The sequence below is a fragment of the Electrona antarctica genome, assembly GCF_951216825.1.
Source record: "Electrona antarctica genome assembly, chromosome: 9".
NCBI classification, from domain to species: Eukaryota; Metazoa; Chordata; class Actinopteri; order Myctophiformes; family Myctophidae; genus Electrona; species Electrona antarctica.
In genome coordinates this window covers 42,500,062-42,515,800 of record NC_136790.1, presented here as the reverse complement: position 1 = coordinate 42,515,800, position 15,739 = coordinate 42,500,062, and the positions used below count along the sequence as shown (strand labels likewise).

The following is a 15,739-nucleotide window of genomic DNA, read 5'->3' as shown; positions in this document are numbered from 1 at the left end:
ACCCCGCACCTGTGCTGTGTGTCTGCTAAATACCATGATTGTACATTGTTTGTGTGGGTTTGTCTCCCAGCAGTGCTTGTAATATACACCGTATAGGCTCCAGTAAGGCCTGCCACTAATCCAACTCCTTCCCCGGAGTCTCTTTTTGTCCTCCACTTCGCAGTTCCGTGGACCTCTAATATTAACCCCCAACTGACTGCCGAGTGGGACCGTGGACCAGGCCACTTCATGGAGCCCAGCAGTCTCCCAGCAGTGCTTGTAATATACACTGTATAGGCTCCAGTAAGGCCTGCCACTAACCCAACATCCGGGGAATCCTTCCCCGGAGTCTCTTTTTGTCCTCCACTTCGCAGTTCCGTGGACCTCTAATATTAACCCCTAACTGACTGCCGAGTGTGACCGTGGACCAGGCCACTTCATGGAGCCCGCCAGAAGTGTGACCGTGGACCCGGCCTCACAGTGCACGACCTGGACCAGATGTGGACCAGGCCCCTCCATGGAGCCCACCCTGTCTATCTCTCTTCTATTCTTTCTTCCTATTCCCCTCTACCCCCCCCCCCCCCCCCCTTTCCCCCGACACGGTCGAGGCAGATGGCCGCCCACCCTAGAGTCGGGTTCTGCCTGACGTTTCTTCCTAAAGGGGAGTTTTTCGTTACCATTGTCGTAATATTGCTTGCTCTGGGTGGATCTTTGTTGGTTGTAAAGTGTCTTGAGACAACTTGTTGTGATTTGACACTTTAATAAAATTGAATTGAATTGAATTGACCTTCGGTCGCAACATATGTAAGTACATTGCACTGAAGTCCCCAGGTCCCCCCAGTGCCTCCCCAGTGCCTCCCCAGTGTCTGCCCAGTGCCTCCCCAGTGCCTCCCCTGTGCCTCCCCAGTGTCTGCCCAGTGCCTCCCCAGTGCCTCCCCAGTGTCTGCCCAGTGCCTCCCCAGTGCCTCCCCTGTGCCTCCCCAGTGGCCCCCCAGTGCCTCCCCAGTGTCCCCCCCAGTGCCTCCCCAGTGTCCCCCAGTGTCCCCCACTGTGCCTCCCCAGTGGCCCCCCAGTGCCTCCCCAGTGTCCCCCCATGTGCCTCCCCAGTGGCCCCCCAGTGCCTCCCCAGTGCTTGTGGCTCTGTGGCTTGTGTGTGGTGGTGTCTGGTGTGACAAATGGTGGCGTGCACCGACCTGAGCAATGAAATACATGCACGCGTTATTAAGGATCCCACCTGAGCTCAAGGCAACCCCCCCCCTGCTCAGAACCCCCACTGCAACGACACACACACACACACACACACACACTCACACACACACACACACACACACACACACACACACACACACACACATACACACACACACACACACACACACACACACACACACACACACACACACACACACACACAAGCTAGTCTTATTCATTTATTTATTTATTTTTATTATTTTTTTACATGACAGTATAAGATATAATTATAATACTGACTGTATCTGGCTGCATTGAAGTGTATAGCCTACCGGTATATATGATTCAACTTTTAACATTTATATTGTTTATAATTGTTTTAAAATGTTATAGTTATAGTACCTACAGTAAAACACGTTTTCTTTAAAGTAGTAAACGCAATATTTCTTCTTTCTGTGATTTCTTCTTCCTGTGAAGTACTTGAAGAACTACACACTTGTTGTCTGAATTGTGCTTTAAAACTTGATTGATTGACTTTTATTGGCACAATAAAGCCCTTCTATATTCTTGAAGTCCTCATCTGCTGTTGGGGTCCAATTCCTCACTCACCTTAATGTTACTGTATTAAACTGTATCAAAAGTAATTAATTTAAACGATGCCTCAAAGCAGCAAGTAGGGGAGAGACACCCATTATTACGCAAACTATTCAAAGTCCCAAAAGAAAATGACATATATATAGGTTCAAAAGCCTATTGTGGAGTCTTGCAGGAATACAAATAAAACACTTTAGGCTTAATTAGCCCTTCACTAAGTCCCTCCCCAACCCATCCTTGTCCAATAGGCACGTTAGCAGCAAAGAAAGCTTGACCTGCATAGCAACCGTTGCTACACTATTTGGATTGGCATTGGACAATCGCTATTTGGGGTGGGATTTAGTGAAGGGCTAATTAGGCTTAAAATTATTTAGAAACAAGAGTTTCTTCTCAAATTGCAGGGCTTGAAGTCAGTTGACGGCCAGCGGCTCAGGGGTAGAGTGGCTGGTAGAACGGCCGGATGGCAACCGTGAGGTTCCCACTTCCCCTGCAGAGTTAGTGTCAAAGTGTCCTTGAGCAAGACCTCTGGACCCCTAATTGCTCCCGATGTGCAGGTTGGGGCCTTGCATGGTTACCTCGAAAACCTTACGCCATCGGTGTACAGTTACAGTATGAATAATCTGTGTGAATGGGTAAATGTTTGACTCTACTTATATGTTTGTTTTTTACATCTCTGTCTAATAAACTATTCAATGATTCAAATATAAAAATATGATGTCACTAGGCCACTATATTTCCACACTCACTCCCTAGGGCCATATATTACTGTCGTCGCAAAAATAGCCGATCCACAAGCTCAAAACGCGTCGCGCTGCGACGCGTTTTGAGCTTGTAGATCGGCTATTTTTGCTATATTCGAATTGAAATGTTGAATTATTTTTTACTATTTTTGAATTGGAATCCTGAAAATTAACATTTTTATGTAATTTCAAATGCCTTTTAATTATACTTGTGTTGAGCAATGAGCTACTAATTTAGACTGAAGTAATTAAAGCGGGTCATGTTTGCATGTTGTGGAATTGTAAACAGCTGAAACCAATATTATATCAGTATCCTGACATTAACCTGAGGGCCACATTAAGTGAAGGTGGGGGCCGCATGTGGCCCCCGGGCCGCCAGTTGCCCACCCCTGGTCCACAGCAACCTCCTATGGTTGAGTGGGGAACATAGAAGCATTTTTGTTTGAGTGCTATAGTTCAGTCAGGAACATACAGTATAGAACCTTTTTTAAGTAGGGAACATAGAACCTCTCTTTGGTTGAGCGGGGAACATAGAACCTTTTTTGAGGGGCCGGGGGAATGGGGAACATAGAACCTTTTTTGGGGGGCCGGGGGAATGGGGAACGTGGAACCTTTTTTGAGGGGCCGGGGGAATGGGGAACGTGGAACCTTTTTTGAGGGGCAGGGGAATGGGGAACATAGAACCTTTTTTGAGGGGCCGGGGGAATGGGGAACATAGAACCTTTTTTGAGGGGCCGGGGGAATGGGGAACGTGGAACCTTTTTTGGGGGCCGGGGGGAGTGGGGAACATATAACCTTTTTTGGGGGGCAGGGGAGTGGGGAACATAGAACCTTTTTTGGGGGGCAGGGGAGTGGGGAACATATAACCTTTTTTGGGGGGCAGGGGAGTGGGGAACATAGAACCTTTTTTGGGGGGCGGGGGAGTGGGGAACATAGAACCTTTTTGGGGGGGCAGGGGAGTGGGGAACATAGAACCTTTTTTGGGGGGCAGGGGATTGGGGAACATAGAACCTTTTTGGGGGGGCAGGGGAGTGGGGAACATAGAACCTTTTTGGGGGGGCAGGGGAGTGGGGAACATAGAACCTTTTTTGGGGGGCAGGGGAGTGGGGAACATAGAACCTTTTTTGGGGGGCAGGGGAGTGGGGAACATATAACCTTTTTTGGGGGGCCGGGGGAATGGGGAACATAGAACCTTTTTTGGGGGGCAGGGGAGTGGGGAACATAGAACCTTTTTTGGGTGCCGGGGGAGTGGGGAACATATAACCTTTTTTGGGGGGCAGGGGAGTGGGGAACATAGAACCTTTTTTGGGGGGCGGGGGGAGTGGGGAACATAGAACCTGGGTAACGGGATCAGAGCCATAGAGTTACGCAAACTCTGTTCACTTCATGGGGCTTCAGTCCAATGGCGGCTCTCCTACACATAAACTTCTATAGAGCATGGGGACAACCGGAAGTTTACTGAATGCATTGGAGTCTATGGGCTCCGTGCGCGAGTACATGAACCACGTGACCGGGCCGTTTTCTGCCCCCTCAATATCGCAACTCTTCTATTAGATGGCTCTGGTAGGGATGACCCCCGGCCTCCGTTTACTTCATGGGGCCAGTCCAATGGCGGCTCTTCTACATAGACGTCTATTGAATGGGGACAACGAATGGGGACAACCAGAAGTTTATACGGAATGCATTGGAGTCTATGGGCTCCGTGCGCGAGTACATGAACCACATGACCGGGCCGTTTTCTGCCCCCTCAATATCGCAACTTCTATTAGATCTATTCTATAGGCTCTGCTTTGAACAAGAGGAAGGACGGAACAAAACAGCCAATTCTGAGAACCAATCAAAGGAAGATGTCGTCGAACCAATCAGAACAGGACACGTCACACACGGGGTAAGGACACACCATTCTGGGTCATGCTGCTCTGGGACATTTATTTAGTGCTTGTGGTCTCGTGAATATATAGTCCATAAGCCATAAGCCATATTCTGTCAATAATGATACTATACATTTGGTCACTGTGCTAATTTGATGCAGGTTAAGTGGAGACGCATTGGCTGAGGTGATGGCTGGAGAGCCATCACCTCAGCCAAGCCAAGCATTGCTCTCAAACTGTTTGAGGCTGTCTGAGGTGTGGGAGACAACATTAGCATTATATTGTCCTCCAGGAACCTTCAAGGATGTTTCTGAGAGACCACTTGGCTATCTCTCTGCCAAATGTAAATCTTAACCACACCTATTTCAACTCTGTCTATGCAAAAGTATATATCTTGTCATTTTGTCATGTAAAAGTTATCAGTCTCGGGCTGACTGGCCACACGGTCAGGCAGTCCGTGTGCTCCCGTGGACCGGCATGGCTGCGGGAAGCTCTGTTGTATTTGTACTTCTGAATAAATACTACTCTGGGATCTCAGTTCACCTTTCTGCCTGCGTTCATCCGATTCGATCTAATGTAAGGTTCTGACTACAAGTTTGCTTAAGTTTAGAGAGTTCTCTTTAGTTCTCTTCACTTCACTAGTTGTGTGAAAATACACAACATGCTTTTTCTTTTTTGTTTGTCCCCCCCCCCCCCCCCCCCCCCCCCCGCCATCACCACCATCGTCATCATCATCATCATCTTCAGTTTCATCGTAATCATCATATACCTTTTTCCTCAAGCTAGAAAATAATTTACATCACATTGTTTTATTGACTTTTTGAGACACAAACATTCCGGCAACACACTCTAGGATAAGGGTGAGTATAACAATCAGAAAAAGCATGACGTTTTGCATAGTATTAAATGAACAAAAGACATTGAGTTCCTTTATTTACAATTATTGTATAGATAAAAAAAATATCATAAAAACAAGATGAATGAACACTTAATCACTTACCCATAAATGGTTAAGAATGCCAAGAGAGATATCTATTGGCATTTCTCGTTTTCTTTGTTCCACAAACTGGCATGCTGCTAAATACAGTACATCAAGGCAGGTGAGAGTATATTGCAAGAAGTACCACTGATATCATTATCCTCATCATTACCAATATCTTCATCATCAACTTCATCATCATCATCATTGTAACTGTCATCATCATCATCATCATCATCATCATCATCATCATCACCACCACCAATGTAATTATGTTATATTGTTTTGTGTGTCTGACAGGAGCTGTGATTGGTTACCTTACAACCAATCAGCTGCATCGGCAGTATATGACCTGTGGTGCATGATGGTACATGTAGTCAAGAAGAGTTCCTGTGTTCACACCAGTCCAGCACGCGGAGGACGTTCCTCAATGGACTTGTTGCTCTATTTACAAAGAATACTTTAAACTTGGTGTCTCTGCGTGTCCTCTTAAAGCTGAAAGTCCTCCTGAATGTAAAAATGGTTTTGAGAATGTCGGCTGAAAGTCTTTTCTTGAAAATGTTTGTTTTTTGTTTGTTTTTTATTATTATTTGTATTTATTTTTTTTGGTTTGTTTTGTTTTTTGTTTTTGTTTATTTGTTTTTTTTTACAGAGGAAAGAAAAAATAATGTCAATAAACTTCTTCCAGAAAAAAAAACAAAATAAAAAATATTAACAGCTCCTAAGCAGAACGTCAGAATCACATTTCAACTCCAAACAAAAGATATTTTATTCAAATGGTCCATGCTGCTTTTTCAACAGGCCTGAGGCTGGCACGTAAAGCTTGTGCACCCTTTCTGCAGATGGACAGATCGACTGGGAAAACGACACAGGAGGAGGACATGAAGCCCCGTTCATAATTTGCCGTACGGCAGCGTTTATATAAGCACCAAAAAATAGGCGACCTACGAGTTTGTAGATCAAGCTATTTTTTGGCGCGCGACACCGTCGTATACGACTGAATTACACTTAGTTGCGCGTCGGTGTCGAGTGCTGAAAATAGCCGAGCTAAGAGCTTGTAGATCTGCTGTTTTCAGAACGGGACACCAGCATGCAACAAAGTATAAATCAAGCAATACAAAAAAAAAAGAAAAGAATAGAACTGCTCGGATATGTGATTGTATATATTGTATATGATTTTTAAGAGTAGAAAAACCTGTGATTGGGTCAAGTTGCATAATGAGCCTATTAACGTCATGCTTGGCAATGACTCCAATTAGTTAGATAAATAACGACGAGTACACATGGGTTAGTTTAGTTATAGTCCACTTGCCAGCCCATAGAGCCCCATTTGTGAACCCGGGCATGTTGAGTAGGCTACAACAAGGTTTTATGTTAGAGATGTTGAATATGGGTCCCCAGCATTTAGAAACTGCCGGATAATTTGCATATGTTGAGCAATTTTTATAATTGGCACAATTATGTGACCATACCGTTAACAACCAACAGAAAAGGCAAACATTTCAACATTTCATCATGCTTTATGTAGCATGTGACGTGTCAAACTAGGGTGTTAGTTTTGTAAAAAATTAAATGAACACCCATTGGGCTAAAAACGGAGTCATGAAAACCCCCTAGTTTGACACGTCACATGCGCTACTTAAAGTATGATGAAATGTTTTCCTTATAGGTTGTTAATGGAATGGTCACATATTATGCTCATATAAAATTGCTCAACATATGCAAGTTAGCATCTGGCAGTTACTTTCTACGTGCTGGGGACCCATACTCAACAATAAAATGTTAGTGTACTCAACATTGAAGGAGGGACACCCGCACACTGCCACTTACTGGTTTCAGAGATTTTTATTAAAGCAAGCAACGTTTCGGTCTTGCGACCTTCCTCAGGCTTCCTCAGGTCGCAAGACCGAAACGTTGCTTGCTTTAATAAAAATCTCTGAAACCAGTAAGTGGCAGTGTGCGGGTGTCCCTCCTTCAACATTGTATATGCCTCGTCATCATCGCACCTGCTCCAAACCTGCCGGGTGTGCGGAAGTCATCTCTCTATAAGTGTACTCAACATGCCTGGGTTCACATTCTGGCAAGTGGGGGGGCCATGTCCTTCTGGGTGCAGTCAATTGGGTAAGTGTGCCTTCTCTCTCTCTCGGGTAACAACTGGTTGGTCAAAGCACAATAAATACTTTACAACTAGTGAGTACAGTTGAGATGCTAGTACTGTATATTCTGTGACAGCAGGAAGACAAGCTTGGTTAAAACACACAAAAGCACATCTAGATATACACCACAGAGTTTTCATTCATAACCAGATGCAGAAAAAGGATAAATCTTTTGTTTTATATATAGAAAAAGAGTCAAAGCAACATTCCATTTCTGGTATTTTTTCCTCTTTTTTTTCTCCTTCATTTTTGATGTTGAAAATACCACCAGCGTTTTGGGACTGCGTGTTTCTCTCTTTTGGAAAACAAATGATAGTAAACCCCCCAAAAAATAAAAAATAAAGATTTATCAACACAATATAGCACAAAATTTCAACACAAGTGTTTGATTTTCATACAGGTATAAAGCCAAATACAACTTAGTTTGCAAATTTCTAAAAGTGACTCGATTGCAACCCTTGGTGCAGGTCACGCATAACTTAAAACACCCAAAGTCCTTTAAATGAGCAGAATTATCTAGATGACAGTTCACCACAGAGGCCCTGATATCAGCCTTGGACTCAGGCCCTAACCCTGGGCCAGAGCCATGGCACAGATTAAAAAAACACAACTGAAAGAACAAAATCACACCCCTCTTGTTAAGAAGACTTCCACTTGGAAAAAAAATAAAGACAAAACAAAGGGAAGCGACTCAGACTTGATCCCAACAATCGCGTAGAATAATACTAAGATGCCACATTTACTAGGTATACTGTATTCCATTACATTTTGGTTTTTGTTTTAGTTTGTTAATCCTCTAAAAATATCTACAGTATTTGACAAGATAGCAGGCAAGTTCCAGCACAAAGGGTTTTTTCAGTAATAAAACACAAACAGAGCTCTGGTCCAAGTATATATATATATATGAGCTGTGAGCTTCTCCACCCCCTTTCTACAAACCAGGAAGTATAATCTCTACTATGGGTTGTAAACAAATTACATTCTCTTTAGGACATAAATAAGTTAAAGTATTTAGAGCCATTGAAGCAGGAACAAGGCAACATGCCGACAAACAAAGATAAACTCTCTCTCTCTATATATATATATATATTTATATTCGTATTTATAGAATATATATTCCATAAACGCTATCATCCATCACCATTATTATAGGTTCCTCTTTTTCCAACAGGTGCAAAACTACTGTGCAAGTTGAGTCCTACAACCTCTATACATATTTCCTTTTTATGGATTAATTAAATCTTTACATTTTGGGTACATGTACATGCCACACAGAGGGAACTCGCAAGGCTGAGAAGCCACCTTAAAAAACGGCAGTCCGCCTTGCATCCTAGCCCATAAAAAAACGAAGAAGAAAATAACTCCAATAAAATTAAAACCCTTAAAAAAAAAAGGAAAAAAAAGAAACTTGGGTAATGTACATTCATGCAGGAGCAATAATAATAATAATAATGGTAATAATAATAATAGTAATAATAATCATAATCATAATAATAACAATGTTTTTCTTTCAATTTAATTTAAGCTATTATCAATATAGTCATTGTTATTGTTGAGGAAAGAGCGTAGACAGGAGATCAAAGTCTGTTTTATTTGTTTGTTTTTTCCTTTTCTTCTCCTCTGCAAATTCCTTGACTTCCTTGCTCTCCTGCCACTATTGACACAGTTCAGAAACAGCAGTGGCACGTGCGCCACACATACAGTACATACACACACCCCCATACACACACGCGCGCACACACACACACACACACGCACACACACACACACACACACACACACACACACAGGCGCGCATGCACTTGCACAACCACAAGTTGGTCATGTGGGTTTTTGTTGAGCTTTTAAATTGATTGTTTGTAGTAATTTGACTATTGGAGTTTCCCCCATCCAGAGTATAGCCGCAGCTCCGGGCGCTCAGGGGAGGTGGATGAAAACTATGCTATAAGAGGGAACGGGAGGCAAGGGGAGATGGACGGATGAGGGCTGTATACGCAGATGTTTTGGGGCCCATAAGATAAGGGACGTGGTATAGGAAGTTGACCCGAGTTGCCGGGGCTATACAGTGGATGAGGTGAGGGCCCGGGGGGGGGGGGGGGGGGGTGGATACAGGCTGGAGTGTTAGAGACTGGTCTCCAGGCTGTGCAGGGGGCTGGCGCAGAGGGAGGAGGATGCCGATTTACTGGTGTCGATGGTCAGGTTGATGCCGCTGTCGATGGCGTTGTTGTTCTTGTTGGGCGACGTGGGCTGGCTGCCGCCGTGCTTCGCGCTCCTGTTCCGCCGCCGCGTCTCCTCGTCATCCGCGGTGTCGTCGTCGTCGTCGATGAGGGGGACGTGGGGCGTCGTGGAGGAGTCTTGTTGCTCTATCCTAAACTCGGGGTGCGTCATGAAGTTGTGGATGGACGGTCTGGAGTCGGGCTTATCCAGTCCTTCGTAGAGGGAGCTGCGGAACGCGTTCACGACGCGGATCTGTGTATACAGATGGGACATGGAGGAGGACGAGAGAAGGGAGTCGCGTGAGAATCGTAAAATGAGGCTCGGTTTTATTTGGACGGGCTGGAGGGAGCCCGAGGAATGAGAACATGTTGAGAGAGAGAGAGAGAGAGAGAGAGAGATACTGTCCACTGTACCAAGACATCAGAAACATGTACTTCCCACAGATTACATCAGAGGGGGTGATTTTCAAACCCAAGGAGAGTTTGAAAATCACCAAATGTTTATAACATTTGGTTTAAAACATTGAAATACTGATGTCAACTTTCAAAAGTATATATAGCGTCGTCTCCTATATGGATGTATAACTATCTCTGACAGAAAATGCATAATCTTTTTTAAAGTTTCACAAGATAGTATTACTCAAAGTGTTAATGTAACACAGCTCTGTTTACATGTTTATTGTATTGTTTTATCTTGATTGTTTTGTTCCACTTTTGCTTTGGCAATGTAAACGTATGTTTTCTCGTGCCAATAAAGCTTCTTTGAATTGAATTGAAATTGAAATTGAAATGAATTGAGAGAGAGATAGAGAGATAGAGAGAGAGACTAGACCTCTCACTTGAAGAGATAGATAAAGGGGAGGGGGGAGGAGCAGCAGGAGAGAAGACCACCGCAGTCTGTGTTCTGCTTTCACAAGACAATCTAAAACAGTTCACAACTCACGACGGCGTGCACTGAGAAAGACCGTGGGGTCTAAAAGAAAATATATATATAAATATATATAAAAACACAGCAAGACTGAAGGTAAAAAAAAATCAAACGTCTAAAGGACAAAACAAGTAAAGAAAGCAATCACAAAATGCTCGTTGTATAAGTATACGCTTTAAAGTCCAATGTTGCGGTATACCTAGAAACAAGCTCACGTTAATAAACAGAAACAGTCACAGAAAAATAAAAACGGGGGGAATAAATAACACATGCATGTCTGAAGAGGTCTGGTGGACAAGGTCAGTAAAAAGGAAAGGAAGTTAGATTTGACCCATCCAATCGGAGAGCTTAAAAACTGCAGTGGGTACAATATCCACACGGTTTGAATGGGGATACGGTACGTACAATCGTACATACACATACAGACAGAGAGAGAGAGAGAGAGAGAGAGAGAGAGAGAGAGAGGGAGAGAGAGGGAGGGCACACACAGGGTGGGCAAAGCACATATGGTCCACAAGTCAACAGAACAACAAGTCTGGGATGATGCGGGCTTGAACACAGTCATGGTGGTGTGTAGAAGTCACAGCAAAACAGCACATCAAAGACTATATTATGGTAGCAACCGGACCACAGGCTCACACAGCAAATGAAACACGGCGAGCACAGGGACATTAAACAGGAATTCAATCATGCAACAAGACAACGGGACGGTGTGGTAGAGAGGGATGGAAGGGACACACGACTGCTTAAATGAATAAACAGACAGGGAGGGGGATTAATAATAGTAATAATATCATTGTCAGGTCCGACCAAAGCAAGTTCTCAACTCCATGCACATCTAAGTAAACACTCAAGTATATGCCTCCAATTTGACCTTTCAATGACAAAACATCACAGATGAATTATTAGATGATGGAACAGGATCAAGTCTGCAGACTAGTACTGGACATGACATGTTGGTACATCGGCTGTATCGTATTGGCATGCAGAACTGGGTGACTTCTGTTTTAAACTTTGGTAAGTAAGTAATATACTTACATGTACGTGGTCTCAACTATTTGAGGCTGAATCTATACTTTGGTGACAAAATGTTGCAGTTTTAAAAGATTATATGATTACAGTTACCTTGCCGTTTTCAGTTCCAAACTTGATTTCAAGTGCACTGTGTGTAACAAGACTTTAGTATTATGGCTGTGCCATTTATGAAACACAGACAGGATTTTAAATTTGAGTAGGCTACACCTGACGAAGGCGACAGAAACTGCAACCTTGTGTATTTCTTTTACCGCTTTATAATAACATTAAGAATCTCCTCCTTTCTCTAGGATTTGAATGTGAAACAATAGATACGAGAAGTGGTGACTGGTGACACACACTCACCTCCATGGAAACTTCATACTATTGTTAACACAGCCGTTTTAGATGTGAAATTAATCAGGATTGAGCACATGCAGCTGTTTTGCTCTCATTGGGTACATCCAGACATAAGTCAAGAAAGAGCACCCGTTTCGGATGTTATCACCCGATAATCAAGAAAATGTTCGTAATCAGCACCTTAGAAATACCCCCAGTATGTGATAATCAACATACTGGGAAATCCGGAAGAGAAACTATGGGAGCGTTTGCTGCCGAGCATTGCGAAGGCCACCAGACCCGACTCAGCGCCGTCCGAGTTACATCCCGATAGGCAGAGAATAGTAAATATTAGTAGCCCCTAGTTTCCATGCCCCGACAATAGAGTTGGAAATGACGTTCAGCAGGGGGAGTCCTTGACCAGGCTATGTCTACCCTGCATGCGTGCAGTCCGGGGGAATACAGCCAAACACCACAATGTCTAGTATGCCAGTATGGCCATATTAGCCACATTCCAACGTCCTGATAACGGTTGATTTTGTATATTTAATACAGTGATAACGGACGAATCCGTTGGAAAGAGCCTATAGTCCAGGCGTCTCCTCCTGGTTTATAAACCGCTGGTGGATGGAATTGACGCTCGGTCGGCGCTCTAGAGCTCTGCTGACCAGTCACTATTGACAACGCCAACAGACCTAACCCGGAAAACAAGAGGTGACCGTGCTTTTGCAGTTGCGGCCCCAGAGTTATGGAATAACTTTAGAGCTGCCCAAAGAGATGTTTAAGTCCCTTCTCAAAACCCACCTTTTCTCTCTTTTCTTTAATGTTGCCTGATCTAGATAGATACGCATTTGTTTTTTGATTCTAATGGTTATGTATTCTTCTGCTATTCTAGTACTTTCTCGATGTAATTATTATTTGTGCTTATATGTTCTTATACTTTGTTTTTATACTTTGTCTACTGTGAAGCACTTTGGTCAAATTTGGTTGTGTAAATGTGCTCTATAAATAAAGGTTGATTGATTGATTGATTGATTGATTCTTGATGCTTATGCCTGGATGTACCCATTGACTGGAGGTACGAATACTCTTTTGGTTAGTTTGTTGCTAGGCCAAACAAGGATAGACTACAGCCCATAGTCAAGAGGGATGATTGTTCTGTGATTTGCTATAGGTCTATGTTGTCAGGCCAACGGGCAGACCCATGGTAGGCCTATATAACTTCAGCAGTCACTCAGTGACTCTGAGACATTTGAGTGCTGGTCCCAGCTAAAAAAAACAAGATGACAGGACCTGCCTTGATTTGCAAAAAAACACTCATTGGGCTTAAAACGGCCATGCCCACCAAATGTGCTGACATCATCAATTTGTGTTTTTAGCCCAATGAGTGTTTCAAAACTAATGTTTAAAATGGATTCAGCATCATGAAAACCCCCTAGTTTGACACGTCACATGCTAGATAAAGCATGATGGAATTTTGAATATTTTGCCTTCTATAGGTTGTAATTGGTATGGTCACATATTATGCCAATTATGAAAATTGCCCAACATATGCAAGTTAGCATCAGGCAGTTTCTACATGCTGGGGACCCATACTAAACATTTCTAACATAAAACCTTGGTGTACTCAACATGTCCGGGTTCACAATGGGGCTCTATGGGCTGGCTACTAGACTAATAGGGGGACATCCAAATCCTCAGGGTTAATTTAAAGGTATATATACTGTGTAACATTAATTTCGGTACTCGTTTTTGGCGACATCTACTGGTAGAACGTATACCGACTGTAAAATATGGTTGTGTTTCAAATCCACCATCTTTGAATTTCCGGGTCCCAAAAAGCAACCGGAAAACGAATGCCATTGGCTGGAAGGGCAAATGAGGGCGGGGTCTTCACTCAATAGAGCCAGTAGAAGCCCTAGAAGCATACCCTACCTACTTTATACTTTTTAATGCGACCATAATTTACAAAACACATATCATAATTGAGAGAAGACTTTAAACTATAGCACCCGAAAGCATGAAGTATTTATAACTATGTTTACTACGGTAATGAATTGCTTTAGAATTGATTTTAAATTATTATTGTTTGTCTTCAAAGCCCAAAATGGGCTTGCCCCCCCTTACCTCTGCGAGCTCATTAAACCATACGGTACGTCCCAGCCAGACCCTTGAGGTCAGCTGACCAACTGCGTTTGATTGTGACTGGAACCTCATGTGTCACTAGAGGTGACCGAGCCTTCTCTGTGGCCGGTCCCACACAAGACCCACTTTTTCTCCCTGGCTTTTAATGTTGTCTGAAAATGCATATACCCTTCTTATACCATGTTTGTATATACTTCTGCTCTCACGCTTTGGTTTTTCTTTTCTTTTCTTTACATGCTCTTGTTGTTGCTCTGTTTTTGTTTACATGCTCTTGTTCAGCACTTTGGTTTGTCTTCGGTCAATGTAAATGTGCTATACAAATAAACTTTGATTTGATTTGAAACTTTGAAGTGCAAAGTAAAGGGGAATCAGTGACACCTTCTAGGGTGAACTACAGTGTTTTAATGATTTCCTTGTTGGCTTCATATCCAGAACGGATGCTTGCCTGGTCTATTTACTGAAGATAAACCCTGGAAAATGAAAGCTGCCATGTCAGCTGGCATGTCCTAAATAATTTATATAAAATTAAAATCAACCGGAAAAAGTTACGCAGTACGACTGTAACTCTGAAAATGGGTCAGTCAACACTAAGGACTTTGCTGTGCACTTTGTCTTTAATACCTCCTTTCTACCACCTCCTCCTGCAACTTCCAGCAACAAAAAGGCAAGATAGACACTGAAACAGGGACAGAGAGAAAGGGACAGACCAACAGCAACAGAAAGTCAGACAGAAAGTCAGACAGACAGACAGACAGACAGACAGACAGACAGACAGACAGACAGACAGACAGACAGACAGACAGACAGACAGACAGACAGACAGACAGACAGAGCCGTGTCAACATATTGTTCGGACAGAAATATCGTATCTCCATATAGTTCACGTTTTTATGTTTTGTTTTGCCCTACTACTTAATACAATAGTGTCACACAAAAGTAGCAAAAAATATGATCTACAAGCTCACAATGTGTCACAATCATACACGTTGTGAGCTTGTAGATCTGCTATTTTGGCATTTTTTTTGAAAATGTAAATAAAACTAAAATAAAATACTGTATGTCTATGGAAAAGTATATTAACACTCCGAATGCCTGGGGTTATTTAATCCATTAAATCATAGCGCCCAGCGATTTTTTGCAGCGGAGCACTTTTAGCGACGGACCGGATGTTATCCCAGATGTGGATGTAGTATGAGTAGCGACTGGACCGCGGTGGGCCTTTAAGACATGATCTTTTCTTAGAATTGGACGGGATGATTTAGATCGAGAGTTATTAACGTTCTCGTCGGCTAAACAGACACGATTTTTAGATCTGCGATTTTTCAATAGCTAAAGTATTACATAATGCTTAAAACACCAAGAGGGGTTCCCGCCCAAAATGGGTTATCATTATTTTAAAACATTTTCAACCCCCCCCCTCCCAAAAAAAAAATGAAGTAAAAACAACATTCAATGATTTTTTTTCTCAGTAATTTCATGAACAACTCAAAGAGAAATCTAAGAAATTACATAAATTAGAAAACAAGTAATGAAGACGTGAAAATAGCTGAGCTACAACCTCACAAGCGACGTCTTTTGAGGATGTAG

At 43.0% G+C, this 15,739-nt stretch overlaps 1 protein-coding gene across 4 annotated transcripts in view; it reads right to left on the bottom strand.

Annotated features, from left to right (window-relative positions):
* Positions 1–7,411: 7,411 nt before the first annotated feature.
* The window catches only part of atp2b2 (ATPase plasma membrane Ca2+ transporting 2), a 334,512-nt gene continuing 326,184 nt past the window's right edge, over positions 7,412–15,739 (bottom strand). For all 4 annotated transcript variants that reach the window (XM_079510385.1, XM_079510382.1, XM_079510384.1 and 1 more), the window contains one exon: positions 7,412–9,979. In XM_079510385.1, the coding sequence (XP_079366511.1) occupies positions 9,632–9,979 (348 nt within the window). In that variant the 3' untranslated portion in view covers positions 7,412–9,631. The remainder of the gene's footprint in view (positions 9,980–15,739) is intronic.